The 18294-nt window shown below is 40.4% G+C and overlaps 2 protein-coding genes across 6 annotated transcripts in view; both read left to right on the plus strand.

Moving 5' to 3' along the window:
• The first annotated feature begins 1014 nt into the window (after window positions 1–1014).
• On the plus strand, window positions 1015–11035 carry LOC109902629 (sterol O-acyltransferase 1). 3 transcript variants are annotated; one of them, XM_020499145.2, is made up of 16 exons: window positions 2606–2752; window positions 3434–3571; window positions 4459–4517; window positions 5633–5781; window positions 5905–5967; window positions 6115–6222; window positions 6314–6596; window positions 6711–6789; window positions 6884–6977; window positions 7100–7145; window positions 7240–7369; window positions 7548–7645; window positions 7800–7898; window positions 8097–8232; window positions 8345–8490; window positions 8645–11035. In XM_020499145.2, the coding sequence occupies exons 2-16, from the start codon at window positions 3448–3450 to the stop codon at window positions 8717–8719; spliced, it is 1689 nt and encodes a 562-aa protein (XP_020354734.2). In that variant the 5' UTR covers window positions 2606–2752; window positions 3434–3447; the 3' UTR covers window positions 8720–11035. The 3 variants fall into 3 exon arrangements, with proteins under 3 accessions (XP_031641845.1, XP_020354736.2, XP_020354734.2); XM_031785985.1 differs by lacking the exons at window positions 2606–2752; window positions 3434–3571 and adding an exon at window positions 1015–1405 and having other exon boundaries at window positions 5672–5781; XM_020499147.2 differs by lacking the exons at window positions 2606–2752; window positions 3434–3571 and adding an exon at window positions 1016–1405.
• A 711-nt stretch (window positions 11036–11746) lies between these two features.
• Window positions 11747–18294, plus strand: part of LOC109902628 (tyrosine-protein kinase ABL2) — a 38388-nt gene continuing 31840 nt past the window's right edge. For all 3 annotated transcript variants that reach the window (XM_031785986.1, XM_031785987.1, XM_031785988.1), the window contains exon 1: window positions 11747–12459. In XM_031785986.1, the coding sequence (XP_031641846.1) occupies window positions 12249–12459 (211 nt within the window). In that variant the 5' untranslated portion in view covers window positions 11747–12248. The remainder of the gene's footprint in view (window positions 12460–18294) is intronic.

Below are 18294 nucleotides of genomic sequence, written 5' to 3' on the forward strand. Positions count from 1 at the left end.
ATGATTCATTTTCTTAGTGATGTACTGTGTATATATATATATATGCTTCATATTAGATTCATGTGGATGTTGTATTTAATTGTTAAGCTTTTGTAAGTATGTCTTTGCTATGACTTGATGTCTTGTTTTTTATTCCTGTCGACTAATACCTGAAGTCTTGATGAACACCAATATCTGGATGGTCTAAACTTCAAATTGATATAAATTGAAATGTTACTTCAGTTTACTTTACAATAACTTGAGCACACATTTTATGGTTTATACCTCAAATGCAGTAAACAGTAGTACACCCTGTTGTCACAAATGGAATTAACCCGAAATATATGCAATGAATTATATAAATGGTTTTCGTAAGATGGAAAACTGTTGTAGTAGGCTGCTGTATTTATTACAGAACATAATTTGCAGGACAATAAACCCATGCTGGGTAAAAGTGTTGTTCATAAAAACAGTGTGCAGTAGGTTACACATTGATACATTGAGGACTTGTGTAGGAATGTGTTCTCTCTTGTGGTGTCACTTCCCCATTACTCATCCTCTCCTACCATGCTTTTAGACCAGGGGTACTCAACTACTATTTGAGAAGGTCCGGTCACACACATTTCCTAGGCTGCAGTTTTTAAACTAATTTCCTGCAATTCTACACATTACGCCTCCTGTGTTCATATGATACCTGAGTGAGTCAACAAAATCAATGTGGTCCCCCTGGGGGTCAAGGACCCCATGGGCACAATCTGGCCATGATAACTACAAGGTTTAAAAAGCTGATTAGCCTAACTTACCTAACATGGGCTAGTAGTTGATCAACTGGACATTTCTGACAGGTTATATACTGTACTTTACAAAGACTGTTGTTTAATATTCTGTTATCAATGTTCTCTCTCACCATTCTCCATGGTCAACATAACTTTGGTGACATTTTGCCTAAAGCTATGGAGGACAGTATCAGTGTGTCTTCTGACTGGTTTCTTACATGGACAGCTTGGCACGGAAAATAAAATGTAATTTCCCAAATTGCTCAAAAACCATGTAGACAGATTTAATTCACCACGCTATAGCACATGTTTACCATTATACCAGCGTGGTCTCATAGATTAAACGTAATATAGTAAACGTAAATCCAGGAAACTGACATTAGTTTTATATGTTACATTTGGTATGGTTACATAAGACAGAAGCTTACTTAAGGCAAAAATGATATATAATGCAAACGTCTAGCATCCCAAAGGTTGCATGTTCGAATCTCGTTATGGACAACTTTAGCATTTTAGTATGCTGGGGATGACAGTGTCCTGCGCTGCCGCAGCGCTTTACCGAAGTTTGCCCACCATTTCAGACCTGGATGGTATGGGTGGAGAGAGCAGCAATGGAGAGAACCCTTGCAATGGAGAGATCCACAGTAATGGTGTGAGAATGGAGCTTGATTAACAGGTGTCAGAGCTAAATGCAACACAGGTGGTTGAACAGTTGGAAAGTGTTTATGCTTATGAGTAAGAATGATCTATGTGGGGTGACATTATCAGGATATAGATGGTGCAATTCTTAGGTCATGGGTTGAGCTCTCAAATGTCATTGTTTTATTTCCACATAGTCAATGGTCAAACCTGTTTAAATTCTGAATGCATTTTTCAATTAATGTATACCTAACTATCAATGGGCATAAAAATTGGAAGACAAGCTATTATCTCTTTGCTTACTTGCTTGATTGCTAACTGACCTCATTGGAACTGAAAGACCTGGTCTGTCAAAAAGTTAGTTGAGGGTCAGCGGACGGTTGTGATTTGCTGAGCATGCCTTGCTAGCTGGCAGCAGTCAGAGATTTGTACAGAGCCAATAATATAATAATGTTCGAACCATCATGGTACAGTCATTCAGTACAGCCATTCAGTCATGGGTGTGTTTGAATGGTTGTAGTGGCACTTGCTTAAACCCCAGCAGGTGTTCTCACTAGTCATGTCTTTATAGTGGTTACATTTGTTTCTCAAGACCAGTCTTCAATGACTCTCAAATGACTAAGCGCCTCATGGAACTTCCCTGATCTGTCCTGTTGCCCAGTTCAATTTCAAAGTTTTTACATTTCTTATAAAATAATTTTTCAACAGCATTCAAAGGTCGGTTGTTATCTGTAGAACTATATCTGGTCTAAAGGCTCAAATGGTAGCGTAATGCAAACGTCTAGCATCCCAAATGTTGCATATTCGAATCTCGACATGGAAAACGTTAGCATTTTAGCTAATGAGCAATTACTTAGCATGTTAGCTAACCCTTCCCCTAACCTTACCTAGCAACCTAGCTAACATTAGCCACAACAAATTGGAATTTAACATACGTTTTTTCAAATTCGTAGCAATTGTACTAATTGCAATTCATAACATATCATACAAATTTGTAATTCATATATCATATGAAATGGATGACAGGACATCCACAAATTAATACACACCATACGGAAACTTAACATAACATACTAAATGGAGTGGCTCGGATTACTTATAGCATAATGTGAAATGCTCTGAGACTAGGTTGCAGCCAGCATACTGGTCTGGAGAGGGAAACTAATAGGCGGAGTGACTTAGATTATTGATTGGGACTGACCCCTCTCGTCATTTAGAGGCGGGTGGTGGCGTAGAAAAAGAAGAGACATCATCGCATCACGTTTTTTCAACATTGAAGAGATGAGAATGTGATGAAAAATTGAAAAGTAACAGATTAACACGGGGGGTTTCATTTCAAGACAACGGCTCAGTGAAGGGTGAGTAGCATCAATATAGCTTGCTAGCCAATTCCTTATCTCGCTAACCAAAAAAAAACACCAAACGCCGAACTTGACAGACAAGCTCTGCTAGTTACCTCGCGCTTGACTGACGTTTTCTCGAGCGATGGAACCACAGAATTTGAACTCTCATAAGAACAAATATTTTTGTGACTTGATTAGCTCGATTGTAGCAAGTTTGTGACGTATGTACAGGGCACTAGCTACATAGCATAGCGTAGCTTGTTGTTGAATACCTGGCACACTGTGATTTATCCATGATGGTTCGAACATTATTATATTATTGGCTCTGTACAAAATCTCTGACTGCTGCCAGCTAGCAAGGCATGCTCAGAAAATCACAGCCGTCCGCTGACCCTCAACTAACTTTTTGACAGACCAGGTCTTTCAGTTCCAATGAGGTCAGTAAGCAATCAAGCAAGTAAGCAAAGAGATCATTGCTTGTCTTCCACTGTTTTTAAGCCCCATTGATAGTTAGGTATACATTAATTGAAAAAATGCATTCAATGGCCACTGATGTTTTCACATTTTGGCGTTATCATGTTTTTTAAGACTAGGAAGTTGAATTGTTTTAACTAATTGTGTGGAGCTCCATCTAGCTTGTCAGGTGAATATGATTTGTGTGTGTGTATACATATCCAACATTTTGTTCTCTTACAGGATGGAGAGTGGGGATGACAGTGTCCTGCGCTGCCGCAGCGCTTTACCTAAGATGCCCACCATTTCAAACCTGGATTGGTATGGGTGGAGAGGGCAGCAATGGAGAGAACCCTTGCAATGGAGAGATCCACAGTAATGGTGCGAGAATGGAGCTTGATTAGCAGGTGTCAGAGCTAAATGCAACACAGGTGGTTGAACAGTTGGAAAGTGTTTATGCTTATGAGTAAGAATGATCAATGTGGGGTGACATTATCAGGATATAGATGGTGCAATTCTTAGGTCATGGGTTGAGCTCTCAAATGTCATTGTTTTATTTCCACATAGTCAATGGTCAAACCTGTTTAAATTCTGAGTGAAGATAACCTGGATTAACCCCAAGTACAGTCATTCAGTCATGGGTGTGTTTGAATGGTTGTACAGTGGCACTTCCTTAAACCCCAGCAGGTGTTTCTCACTAGTCATGTCTTTATAGTGGTTACATTTCTTTCTCAAGACCAGTCTTCAATGACTCTCAAATGACTAAGAGCCTCATGGAACTTCCCTGACCTGTCCTGTTGCCCAGTTCATTAAAGTTTTTACATTTCTTATAAAATAATTTTTCAACAGCATTCAAAGGTCGGTTGTTATCTGTAGAACTATATCAGGTCTAAAGGTTACATGGTAGCGTACTACTCATTTGATCCTGTTTGAAGACAAAAATTGATTTAACCACACCCCAGCTAGCTTGTCCTTAAGGTTCCCTGAGACTGTGCTTATTATTTCCCATGGGGAATAATGGCCAATTGTCCACCCGCTATATTGATTTAGGCATTTATGTAAATATTTAACATGGTATTGTTTACTCATAGTAGGCCTATATTAATCCTCCTCTTCCTCTTGGGTAACCTGGCAACTGTATTGGTCCTGAAGTAATTTAGGATTCATATTCCTCACTGGCACTGGTAGACTTTGGAACTGAATGAATACGAAAGCCTGATCCACGCTTTATTGCTTTGCATAAATGACATTTTCTCCATCTATTTCAGGAAAAATGGAAGTGGAGCGACTCATCAGCAAGAAACTCCAACTGAAGAGGAAAGCAGAGGTGAGACTTAAAACAGAATGTGTTGTCAGCAGGTAAAATTTGTTCTGAGCCTGTGATTAGATTCTGAGTTCTGATGTCAAATCCTCCAAACAATGTTATCTGTTCTCACATGTCACCCGTCCATTGTTTGAGTCCCAATGATTCAACAAACTCCTCTTAGTTCTGTTTGTGGATGTGCCTAATCATATATATTTTTTAAAGTGTTTTGTGCCTTGCTTCTGCACTGCCAAATCCCTACTAGACTGATTCAATCTTTTCCTTAAGCCTATGTGAGCTGTAACATTATCATTTTAACTTGGCGAGCTGCTTTGCCTTGACTGTTTGTTTTCAAATCCTGTCATTATTTGTGCATTAGGAAAAGAGCTAACAACTAGCAGTGAGCCAACGTACAAGGCTATTCTAATCTCCATCTTTCCCACTTTCATGCCTGGAGAATGGAAAGATACAGCAAGATTCAGTTCTGCTTTTATGACATCCAAACCCTTGTCTGATTTGAGTCCATGGGTATTGCATACCAGTGAGGAAATTACTGAAATGCATTGTAGGGGTCAACCTCGGTGACTGAGTGTCCAAACGAAAGTTTCACAATTAATTGGGAAGTGCAAACTGAAGAGGGCCACTTGAAACATGTATTGATGTATGGTGTAATTGGCTGAACTATGAAGTGTTATTCACATCTTATCGCATTATAATAGATGGGTGAAATTAACACGTCCTGTCTTTACTGTACAGGACACCCAAACCCAGAGAGCGCCCTTATTTTCACACAATGTAACAGGAAGAGAGAATGAGGAATAGGATTATTGTTTTCTTAAAGTGATCTTTTAAGGGCAGTTTGTTTAGTATAAAGGTCAACTAACCTCTACTGTGCAAACAGATCAAATAGACAGAACAGTCACCACAGTCTTTCTGGACATGAGGTCATCATTAAAATATATATTTTTTAAGTGTCATCATTATCTCCAGCTACAAATGGTTACTTTCCGTTCTGACATAATGTTTGTCAATTTAATATTTGTCTTTATGATATGGATTTAAATAAACATTCACAACCATCCTTTTCATTTAACTGAACCCTATGACTTGCTGATTGTGAATGTGTATCTGGTTGACAGCACTTGAAGTTTGACCTGATGAGGCAGTTTGACTCCCAGGTGTTGGAGTTCATGGACAGTCTGATAGAGGAATCGGCCAGCCTGGAGCCTGCTCCTGTCCCTGCTGTCTTCTCCCCTCCTCTGTCCGATAAAGAGAGGAGTAAGCTCAGGTATTGAGCCCCTCACTGCTCCCTTTTGCCTTCCACCCTTCTCCTTTCTGACCTACTCTCTTACTATGTCAGAGGTCAACATCTATTTAACTAATATTTTGTCAATGATTTTTATTCTATTAGGCATCTCCAAGGGTCATCCCAGGGCCAAGGCAAACAGTTTGTGTTCCGGAGGTCCTTGTTAGAGTAAGTGACGAGTTAATAATAGACTGTGTGTGACTGCTTTTGACAAAAAGCTCCCTCATCGAACACTATATACATTGTGCTTAAACTGAAATGTTGCTGGTTCCGTATTGTTTATGTTTATCATGGTCTATGTATCTTGTTTCACAGTGAGCTGTTTGAAGTGAACCACATCCGGACCATCTACCACATGTTCATTGCCCTGCTGATCCTCTTCATCCTCAGCACCCTGGTGGTTGACTTCATCGATGAAGGCAGGTGAGGTGTAACACTGACTCTTTACTGATCTCTCTCTTTAAATATAAACTACCACTTGTGTATTGACTCTTCATTCCCCCCTCTTCCCCAGATTGGTGCTCGACTTTGACCTGCTGGTCTATGTATTTGGACAGTTCCCCCTGGTGGTGATTACCTGGATCTGCATGTTCCTTTCAGTGCTGGTGGTGCCCTACAGCCTGTTCCACACCTGGGCCTCTCACTACCATGAGTCCCGCCATGGGACCCTGTGGTCTCTTCTACTGGGCGCTCTCTTCCTGCTCTACCAGGGCCTGGGCCTAGGCTTCCTGCCTACCTTTGTGGTGGTGAAGAACAGCTTTCCCCCTGCATCCTGCTTCATCATCATCCTGGAACAGGTACTCCAAATACAGGCCCGCCCGGGGCATGACATGTTCTTTGTTTTATTGATGTTCAGTCTACTGATGGACATGCATTGTGATTGGTTGACAACATGTGCTGTCTCCCTGCAGGTGCGCTTGATGATGAAGGCACACTCCTATATCAGGGAGAATGTCCCCAAAGTTCTGGCTTTGGCAAAAGACAAATCCAGTAAGCAACTGTTTTTGTATGAATCATTTATATACACTAGCTTACATTCTGTTTTTGTCTGTAGATGTATTCAGTTCCCTTTTTTATTCTCCAGGCTCCTCCCCAGTCTCTCCACTCATCCCACAGCTGAGCCACTATATCTACTTCCTCTTTGCTCCCACCCTTATTTACAGAGATAAATATCCCAGGTAAGCAGAGTGGAATGACATAAGACCTAGTTTAAATTAACATACCTCTTGCATGTTATACTCAGCTGCAAGAGCGCTATTTGCCTTTCTGTAAACATTCAAACTCTTGTTTCCCTCTGCAGGAATCCCATCATCAGGTGGAGTTATGTGGCCTCTAAGTTATTACAGGTATGATTTGAGAATCTAAATGAATACCTGAGCATAGTTGAAGACCTTGTCCAGGATATCAGTTCATTTATGTAGTTTCTCTCTCGTCTTTCAGGTTCTAGGATGTCTCTTCTATGCCTACTATGTGTTTGTGCGCCTCTGCATCCCACAGTTCCGCAGCATCAGCCAGCAACTGTTTGACCTGCGGGCCATGGTCCTGTGTGTGTTCAACTCTATTCTGCCAGGTAACTCCAGTCAACACATCTTCACTTGCAGCTTGTGTCATCGGCACCACAGTATTCCTCCTGCATGTTCACTATATTGTCTTCTGGATCACTCAGTCTGGATGATTCTGTTAACTAACTACACAAATATTTGAATGAATGGAGGGAAATCATATGTCATCTGTGTGTCTCTCTCTAGGAGTTCTGGTTCTCTTCTTGGCCTTTTTTGCCTTCCTGCACTGCTGGCTCAATGCCTTTGCTGAGATGCTGCGGTTTGCTGACAGGATGTTTTACAAGGTACACAGGCAGATGCCTTTCCTCGGCCATATTACTCATTTAGTCAATCACTGACTAGATCTACAGCGCAGTAGTGCCACAGTGTTCACTACACTGCCTCAATCAGCTCTTTGCTGTGTTCTTTAAAAAAATAATATATTGATTTGCTTCACAGGATTGGTGGAACTCCACATCCTTTGCCAATTACTACCGCACCTGGAATGTGGTGGTACACGACTGGCTGTATTACTATGTGTACTGTGACTTCCTATGGGTGAGTGTTATTGTTGCACTTGGCATTAATGTTAATCTCTCTGTTTTTACAATACTTATGAATTATCCCTCCCATTGCTGTGTAACTCTAATCTTAAACAAGCAAGCCAGTTGAGCAGCTTTGATTTAATTTTGTCCATGCCGTCTTAACCCTCTGGTCTGTCGTCTGTTTTTTTCCCCCTACTCCACTCCCTGACAGATGTCAAAGAAGAGATTTCGGGCGGCAGGCATGTTATTGGTCTTCACTATGTCTGCAGTAGTGCATGAGTACATCTTGGCGATCTGCTTCGGCTTCTTCTACCCGGTCCTCTTCTGCCTCTTCATGTGCTTCGGAAGTAAGACCTTACCTTCATTACAATACAACAGACACAATATAAAAACAGAAGGTTTTTTTCTGACTCCCAATCCTAACTGCTCATCTTCTTTACTGGGCTGTTCATCTGGCAGTGATGTTTAACTTCATTCTTCATGACCGGAGAAAAGGCCCAATTTGGAACGTGATCATGTGGACTGCTCTGTTCCTCGGTCAGGGGGTCATCATCTGCCTCTACTCCCAGGAGTGGTATGCACAGCGCTACTGCCCCCTTCAGGAGGTATATGCCACTGCACATCTAGGAAAAACATTCATTTTAGGCTCATATTTCATAGCTTTTCAGATCAAGGAGAGTAAATATTTTAAACGATTGAGATGCAACCTTAGATTCAACCAAGTCTTTACATGCCATGTTTTTTTTGTCTTGTTTTTAGCCCTCTTTCCTAGAGCTGCTGAAGCCGCGTTCCTGGAGCTGTCACCTCCAGACCAACCCAGCAGTCGACTCTTGAGGGGCTGTAACTGACATCACATTGAACTACTGAACCGACAACACTCGCCAATCTATTGAATGTGTTTAGGAAGAGCACAACCTCCTGTTTCTTTCAAGCCTTTTTACTTTTTGTTTGACTTAATTTTTTTTGTGTTACACTAGTCATTCTGACTGATATTGAGACTGCGTTATTCATTTGAAAGGGCATGGAGTGAGACATATAATGGACTCTGTTATTCACAAAGATGCCTTATTTATCCTTTTAGTTACATGACAAACCCATTGGAAATCAGGGTAACATAGAGCACAGAAATGTGAACCGAATAAATATATATGTATAAAATATTATTTTTTATTTATAATTTTATTTCCAGCCTGGATACAATTACCACACTCTTTCATTTGAAATGCACTTTCAATGCCAATATGGTAAATTGTAAAATTGCTGCTTTTCCCAAAAGTTAACCTCTTAGCAAACATGCAGTTATATATATTTAGCAAATAATTTACTTAACCAATTTTTTTTTTTTTTTTTAAATGAACCCAGACATTTCAAATGTTCAGCCACTGTATTTTGTCGTATATTCTCCAAGGTGTTTTAAGTCATGTCGATGGAGATCAGCGTTGGGCTCATTTCAGATGTTTGAAATTAACTCCCATTCAACTCATGAGTTTAAATTAGAGTTGAATTGGCTGCACTCCACGGGATGTAGAGTTTGTGTGACAGAAACTAACTCAAGGAAATTTCACTCGTCATACAACATGAGTTTCATTGAATCTCACAGTTCCAGACACCAAATAATAACTTTTCTCTGGAAATAATGTTTAACTTTGGTGCTTAGAATAGCCAATTATATTTCTGCCAACCCTTTCATTTGTTTGGCTTCTTTTTGAAGTCCTCATGGTCAACTGCAGGGTTACACTAATGCATTCTGGGAAATGTATTTTCCTCATTGAACAAAATGTAATCAATTTAATGAAATACAATAACTTTGAATATTCACATACAGGTTTTGTTTCCCTTGATCATTCAGTTTGTCCTGAAAATCAATTGTTTTAACATGTATATAATGACATGTTTCATGTCCAATATCCATATTTGTATAGACCACCTAATATAGAATAGAGGCATTTGAATTTCTCTGAACTCAATTACATTTCCTTTCAGTCAAGTTTGAATTGCAATTTTGTTTGCTGTTTACTATTTAAATTCAACATTTAAATTGGAATTTGAGGCATTCTCCATTTTAATTCTGAAGTGAGCCCGACCCTTATGGAGATAAGTTTGCTCTGTATTTACTGCTATGAATGTTTTGTCAGATGTGAAGCCTTACACAAAGATTAATGTTAATTAAGAATATGTATTTATTCAAAAGCAATATTGAAAGTGTTCCTATACCAATCAGAAATTTCACACCTGACCTTGAGTTGGTGGAAACTGCACTGCTGTTGCAGCTGGCTGCTCCAATGTTGCCATTATCAGTATGACTGATGCATGTATTGTTTATTTACTTGATTAGTGCCAATGCCTAAATATACACTAGTGCATTATTTGCTTTTGGCAGAAATTACATCATTACACTAACTGTTGCCATTAATGCTGTAAATTAGGGATTCCATTTCAGCTTCTATCCATGAGTCTGACTTGTCATTTTGTGATTGTCTCTCTTTAGAACAGTTTTTGTTTTTGACTCAAACCATGTATGGTGATAATTTAAACCAGATGGCGCTGTAATGTAACATTTTTGAATTCCCACGACAATCTATTTTACTCATAAGTAATTATTTAAGAAGGACCGTTAACAAAACATTGTTATATAGAGAAACGTGTGTGTGTGAATGTGTGTGTGTTTATATATATCCTATCAAGAGATTTTGTTGCAAGACTACTTCAGCCTGTATTGTAATTGGGAGACTGTTTACTATTTGTGGTCGTATTTCAGTGGTTATTCGAGCCCACTTTTGAGATTATTATGATGCTCTTTTGATCATTTAGAAAATGAGTGATACTTTTGTTCAGATATTTCTATTTTTGAACAGAGATTGACATTCCTCTATTTTGCTTGATACATTTATGGAGTTCTAGTGTTTGAAACATTTATTTGGTATTATACGAGATATGTTGAATAATATTTTCCATTACAGTGCATTAGGTATATGTCAGGTTGAAAATAAAGCTATAAATCTATATTTTTGGTCTTTAAACCAAACCCTGGGTTAGAATTGAGAGTGCAGCATTTTTTTACTTTAAAAAGAACAGTTCGGGTTTGTGATGTACTTTCCACATAGAATATTGTACATTTCACAATGTCAAGACAATACAAATTTGAATGGATTTTTCTAAATGTTTTTTGTCATAAAGTTTATTGTTAATATTTATTAACAAATGGCCACCCTTTTGTTTTTACGATGCTGCTACTCGCTGTTAAATATCTATGCATAGTCACTTTACCCCGACCTACACATACAAATTACCTCAACTAAACTGTACAGGTGCCCCCTGTATATAGCCTCGTTATTGTTATTTTATTGTGTTACTTTTATTTTTAAAATTTTAATTAGTCAATATTTTCTTAGCTCTATTTTCTTAAAACTGCATTGTTGGTTAAGGGCTTTTAAGCATTTCACGTTAAGGTATATATATACCAGTTGTATTCGGCGCATGTGACAAATACAATTTGATTTGATTTAATATAAAATGTAGTCAGTTCAAATCAAAGATGTGGGATCCTATCCATGAAATCACACCAGTATGTACACTAGGAATAGGGGGGAGGAGGACATACAGAGGCATGAAACATTAGCTGTCAAGTCAGTGGTATGGAGCCGAACTGTCACTGCCAAAAGAAAACAGACATAGGTTGTCTTTTTAAGTGTTCTTTGGTAGAAATGGCTTTCACACAAATAACATTTGGTCAATGTTATGACAGTATTTCAAGAGTGTATATTCTAACGTTGAACAATAGACATTTCGTTTTTCCAGAGGTCTTACTTCATACATAAAACCTGTGAACAACGCAATCATGATAGTAGTTGGTCTAGCGAATCTCGACAGAGGGTCTATGGTTGGTCCTCGAGCTGTCCGCCTAGTGGCTCGGAGGTCCTAGTAATGTTGGGGACAGGGATGGGAATGGAGTTTGGTGAAGGGTGAACCCCCCCCTTCTTTGCGAAATAGCAAGCTCTATTCTGCGGTAAAGATGGCGCCGGCAGAGGGGGCGCGCAGTGGCCGGAGCACGGCGAAACGACCCTGAAAGGCTCCATATTTCATAGAAACTCGGACGTGGGGGACCGAATATTACTGTCTCGAGATCCCACGGGCCGTTGGCAGAGAGTTGTTTTCAGTGATTTATCAGACTTTTGCTTTATTGTTTGAGGTAAGGTGGGTGGGTTTCACAACGATATAGCTAACAGCTAACGTCAAGCTAGCTAGCTAGGAGACTGGTTGAGGAAGACTTCTGAACAGGCCGCTCCATAATTTGGGGATGTGAACTGGGAGTGTGCAGGGTTGGATAGCTTCGTCCCGAACATCTTTACACTGAACTGCGGGGATGGGACAACAGGTAGGCCGCGTTGGTGAGGGGACTTCGACAGGGCTGCCACCGCCACAACAACAGCAGCAACACCCGGGGAAGGGGAACAGGGGAAATGCCGGGAGGAGACCCCGGGAAGTCAGTAACGTTAACACTGGAACACCGCCAGGCAGGGTTGCTGCCGTTAACGTGCCGGACCCAGCAATTAATATATTCACCCAGCATTCAGGTAGGAATAGCCACATGGTATTACACAATAGTTTATTTAATCAATTGGTTTGTGCAATAGTAGTCAAACTGTGATTTTTAATTGGCTAGCTAACCAGCCAATTTACTTCTACTAATCAACTCTGCTCGTCAACGACGCGTTAGCGGAAATACAACCAATTGCCATCAGTGCCAGCTCTAGTTGTACGGTTGACCAGCATATGTTTGCTAGTTTTCTTGGTTTCTAATATGTTCTCGTACATTATCAGACAATGAAGTTGAAGAGCACAAGCGTGAAGTGACAATGACAGCTTGACATGTCCCACAAGTAGCCTAATGGTTGTGTGTTTTTTTCTTCATGCAGCTGTCTGGCATGGGCAGGTAACAGTGCAGTCAGTGCTACTAACGAGGATTGGGGTTGTTATTCTGATCCCAAACAGAGTGATGAAGACAGAGCCGTTTCAGGACTACACAGCTGCAAGCAGCAAAGGGACTGTTCACTTCTCCTGCCACTGAGAGATTCTTGTTAAACAATGATCTCTGCTACAAGGGGATGCAGTGGCAATTCCACTCCATTAACTCACTATGGCAGCCACAACAGTCTCACATTTCAGCCTGAAGAGGTTTACACATGCTCGGTTACAACATACTCAGCAGACAATTGCAGCTCAAAGTAATTTTTTGAATTATGTTTGTGTAACTGACTGTAATCCAACATATTCTTTGAGGATACTCTCATTTTCATAGACATTGTAAGGTACTGAAAGACTCACTGTGGTCAAATGATCTAGTTCCCCAGTGACACACTCAGTGTGCTCTGAGGGTCAAACTGGATAGATGTACTCTCATTGTGCTGCTGTCTAGGCCTGTTATGTGTCATTGGCACTCACGATTTGGTCAAGAGAAGGCAATCATTAAGGATCTCCCTGCAGGGAAACCATTATTGCATTTGGTCAGCTCTGAGCTAGAATGAGTTGCTGTTGTGTATGTATGCTATTAGGTTCTGTATGACCATTAGGGATGCGTTATGTTGAGGGGGATGTTATTATTCTTTGCATGACAAAGCTATAATATCCATACATGATTGTAACAACTATCCAGTCTACTGCTTCCATTGAGCTTCTGCTTGCCTAAGGGAAGGTCAGTCAAAGTCTCGTATGAAATCAGATGTGATGTGAATCGCAAGATTGTACGTCTCATCCAATAGTTGTTTTTTCAGCGCTCTGCACTGGGGCAAAGAGATACCTGTCACATCTCCACAATTAAACTCTTCAGCTGGAAACGCAAACCTGAAAAGTGCACACTATCTGTTTTTTAAAATGTCAAGTGTCCTTTTTATAGCTGGATGCATAGCCAAGTTGTTGGAAGGCTGTTAATGGAAGGTTTACAAGGTTATATTTTGAAGTAACTCTCTCCTTGACCTAGCAGAATCAATTCTAATGTAAGTTTAGGCTATATGATGCAGTTATTACCTGGCAGTGCCACTGTTCGGTAATATCAATGTGTTGTGAAGGCATTGGACCATATGAGTAAATTAGCAATGTGTCAATGTCGAACATGGTTTTGTCTGTTCATAGAATTTGAGCTCTGCACATCTGGCTGAGTTATGTGACCACACACCAAGGCTGCTTTAACAAAGTTATTTTGCAACAAAGCACATTTCCTCCTTTCTTTGCTGAGCAAGATGATTTGAGATCCTTCATCCATTTTCCCATTTGTGATTGCCACTGTTCAATAGTTGATCTTTGTGTGGTTTGTCAATGGTGAAAGGCCTAGGTGTACAGTGCAGTTTTTACCAATGCAATGACTTTGTAATCATGTTTTGATACTGTGGCTATTTTAGATGTATGTCTCAGTCTGTGACCTTTTCGAGGTGTGTGTGTGTGGTAAGTGTGTACTGGTATCCATGTTTGTATGGGTTATGCCTGTGTACGTGTCTTTTTTCCTGAAGGGATTCACGGTGGGGACAGACAAGTTTTCTAAATCAATGGCCTCTGCATGTCACTGTCCCCCTAGGTGACTCGGCGCATCCCTGTTGTGTCACGATGCCATTTTGGTATTTATTTATTCATTCATTGTCTCCGGATCTTAGAATACGTTTCTTTGCAGCGTTATGAAAACTAAACCCTACGTAACTCAGTGGCATTTTAAACCCGAAGGGAATGGTATCTTTGATATGTAATATGTAGCCTCAGTGAAAGAAGGTTCACATTCCCCCTAACCACATCATGAGTTTAGAGTGCTCATCCAGTGTAATGCTCTTCTGATCAAGTGAACTTAGAATTCTTCAATCGTTTAATGGCTTGTGTGGAACTATGGTCTTTCATTTTGCTCTGCCTTGGGCTCTCTCTTGTTTGCAGAATTCACAGAAGTGCTGATTTGGCTATCAAGCCCATAAGCAATTCAGCAGGTTGAGCGGTCAAGAGCAGGTTTCATATACTTGATTAGGAAATGGGCCACTTGTATTTCACATCTCTGCTCTACATGTTCTCCCTCCGCCTACCTTCATAAAATGGAATGAATTCCAGGGTAGGCAGGACAGTGGATGGGTGATCTGCCCATTATCCCTGATACATAAACTGATTTGCATTAGGAATGAAATTGGATTAGACAAATCCTCTTTTCTATATGGGCAAAGGCCCCTACAACCAAAATAAGCCTCACAGTACTGCTAATTGACTTTGAGGCAACTGTAAGATTTTAACAAATGTAAACTTGATGTGTTGAAGTAATCATGTCCTTTGGTGGCTTATCTGGGTGACTGGATCCTCTCCCCCACCCAGCAGGTCACCCCAAGTTGCATCGTTCAGCCACTAGAAGGAGCTCCGTCTCGTAATTTTCAGCCCTATAAATGCTGGGTAGTTGTGTTTATTTGCATGTTTACCAGGGTATGTACTATGCTTATGCATGCCATGAAGCGCATTGATTATTGTGGCGGACTATGTTCTGGTAATATAGTACACTCTGTACTATTGCTTCATTAATGATTCAATCTTGCTCCTCTCTGTGCCTGACTGGTGAAAGCATGAGGCTGGAGACTAAAGACAGCACTTAATCCTGGCTCATTTTCCCCTTCCCAGTGGAACTCATTCTACTCTCATTAAAATAACCAAAGGAAATGGTCGGAGTCGATGTTGCTGCTGTTGCAAATGATACCTGTCCCACCTGAGCTTACATACTCCCACATATATATCATATTGGGACTTTGTTTACCCTACATAAGGTCAAGTTGTTTACTGTCTATCTTGTAAAACCAAGATCAGTGGTTTTCAACTGGTTTTGCTTGGGGAACAAAATCGAACCAGGTTGTCTCGGTCGCGAGGAAATATTTGCATTGTGGAAAAAGAATCACAATTACAATCCGCAAGCTATTTTTAATGCTATATTGATAGTAAATGTAGCAGTTATAACAAGTTAACAACATTCCCACCTCTTTCATTGACAATAATACAATGGTGCCCATATTCTTGATGAAGAATGTTAATAAATTCACTGACTTTGGACACAAAGTCAACCAAAATAGCGCTGCTGTTAGCTCTATAATGAAAATACTGTGATTGAAGACATTTTTTTTCAGAGATTAAATTATTAACAAATTTAAGTCTTATGTTCAGACTGGAGTGTGTATGTGTGTGTTTATGTACATGTTTGTATAAAAGAAAAGAAACTGACATCCAGGACCCACTTAAACTACTGTGAACCAAATTTGGGTCTTGACTCACCAGTTGAGAATTGCTGACCTAAATCATATAGGTCCAGATACAGTATGTCATGCTGCTGTTGGTTTTCCAAGTGGGAGACTGGTCTATTGGGCTGCTTAGTGAAGACGTCTGATTTGAAACTCAAAACCAGTTCAGTGTTGACTGGGTGCCAGCACTTGGACTGGGTTGTGTCTGACTGCTCTATCAGTGCTTATCCAGAGATCCAAGCTCCTGGCTTGGACCCTATTCCCTCAGCGGGACTGAGTCTCTATCCACTATCACTCTCATCCCAGACTACTTGGTTCTCTCTGTGCCCAAAGCTCAGCTCAAATCCTTCATCTTCATTCCCTGTCTTCTCATCTGCCTCTGTGTCATCTTAGTGGAGTTGAAATTGAGCACTGCTTATACCCGGGATAATCCTCTCCGTCCTCCCTATTCTTCCTCTCCTGTTTAATCACACACCAGAGTCGGCCTTAATCTGGCCTTTAATGTGGTGCAGCCAGGGCCGCCTCCATGCTCTCTTGTGTTGAGCAGTGGGGGTGAGACCAAGAAGCTCAGCCACAGAGGGGGCCAATTTCTCTTTCAATAGACTGGGATAATTTGCCCCATTTCAAAGAGAATGAAGCGAGTGGCTAACCTGGGTGCTATCGGAAGCCTTTGATACACGGTGCCTTGTGCAGGGCTATTTGGGTGGCCAAGCCCTCCATATGGAAGCAATGGGAAAGTAATCTCGTCAAACTCACTGTATTATCACAGGAACATGAATAGACCCACTGAAGTCAGTGTAATCCTCTTCAGCCAGGCCTGAATGTTCATAGTAATTTCAGCAGTTCGAATACCCGAGTCGACAAGATAAAAAAATAAATAATAATCTGTGCCCTTGAGCAAGGCATTTAACCCTCTTTTGCGTCCAGGGACGCTGTACTACTATGGCTGACCCTGTAAAACAACACATTTCACTGCACCTATCCAGTGTGCGACAATAAAACATATATACACTGCCGTTCAAAAGTTTGGGGTCACTTAGAAATATCCTTGTTTTTGAAAGAAAAGCAAAAAATTGTAAATTTAAAATAACATCAAATTGATCAGAAATACAGTGTAGACATTATTAATGTTGTAAATTACTATTGTAGCTGGAAACGGCAGATTTTTATGGAATATCTACATAAGCGTGCAGAGGCCCATTATCAGCAACCATCACTCCTGTGTCTCCAATGGTACGTTGTGTTAGCTAATCCAAGTTTCTCATTTTAAAAGACTGACTGATCATTAGAAAACACTTTGCAATTATGTTAGCACAGCTGTAAACTGTTGTTCTGATTAAAGAAGCAATAAAACTGGCCTTCTTTAGACTAGTTGAGTATCTGAAGCATCAGAATTTGTGGGTTCAATTACAGGCTCAAATGGCCAGAAACAAATAACTTTCTTCTGAAACTCGTCAGTCTATTCTTGTTCTGAGAAATGAAGGCTATTCCAATGCGAAAAATTGCCAAGAAACTGAAGATCTTGTACAACGCTTTGTACTACTCCCTTCACAGAACAGTGCAAACTGGCTCTAATCAGAATAGAAAGAGTGGGAGGCACCGGTGCACAACTGAGCAAGAGGACAAGTTTTTATTTTATTTGTTATTTTTACCTTTATTTAACTAGGCAAGTCATTTAAGAACAAATTCTTATTTACAATGACTGCCTAGGAAGTGGGTTAACTGCCTTGTTCAGGGGCAGAACAACAGATTTTTACTTTGTCAGCTTGGGGATTCGATATGGCAACCAGAGTTCCTCTGTCCAGTGTCTGTTCTGCTCATCTTAATCTTTTCTTTTTATTGGCCAGTCTGAGATATGGCTTTTTCCTTGCTACTCTGCCTAAAAGGCCAGCATCCTGGAGTCGCCTCTTCACTGTTGACGTTGAGACTGGTGTTTTGCGGGTGCTATTTAATGAAGCTGCCAGTTGAGGACTTGTGAGGCGTCTGTTTCTCAAACTAGACACTCAAATGTACTTGTCCTCTTGCTCAGTTGTGCACCGGGGCCTCCCACTCCTCTTTCTATTCTGGTTAGGGCAAGTTTGATCTGTTCTGTGAAGGGAGTAGTACAAGGCGTTGTACAAGATCTTCCATTTCTTAGCAATTTCACACATGGAATTGCCTTCATTTCTC

The sequence above is a fragment of the Oncorhynchus kisutch genome, linkage group LG13 (assembly GCF_002021735.2).
Source record: "Oncorhynchus kisutch isolate 150728-3 linkage group LG13, Okis_V2, whole genome shotgun sequence".
In the NCBI taxonomy this organism is placed as follows: Eukaryota; Metazoa; Chordata; class Actinopteri; order Salmoniformes; family Salmonidae; genus Oncorhynchus; species Oncorhynchus kisutch.

Excerpts from the sequence above, each read along its gene's own strand:
- LOC109902629 (XM_020499147.2), top strand. The coding sequence starts at position 1,273 with ATGCTGGGGATGACAGTGTCCTGCGCTGCCGCAGCGCTTTACCGAAGT. Across the intron at positions 5,782-5,904 it reads AAAGAGAGGAGTAAGCTCAG|GCATCTCCAAGGGTCATCCC; the intron begins GTATTGAGCCCC and ends TTATTCTATTAG. Across the intron at positions 7,146-7,239 it reads TGGCCTCTAAGTTATTACAG|GTTCTAGGATGTCTCTTCTA; the intron begins GTATGATTTGAG and ends CTCGTCTTTCAG.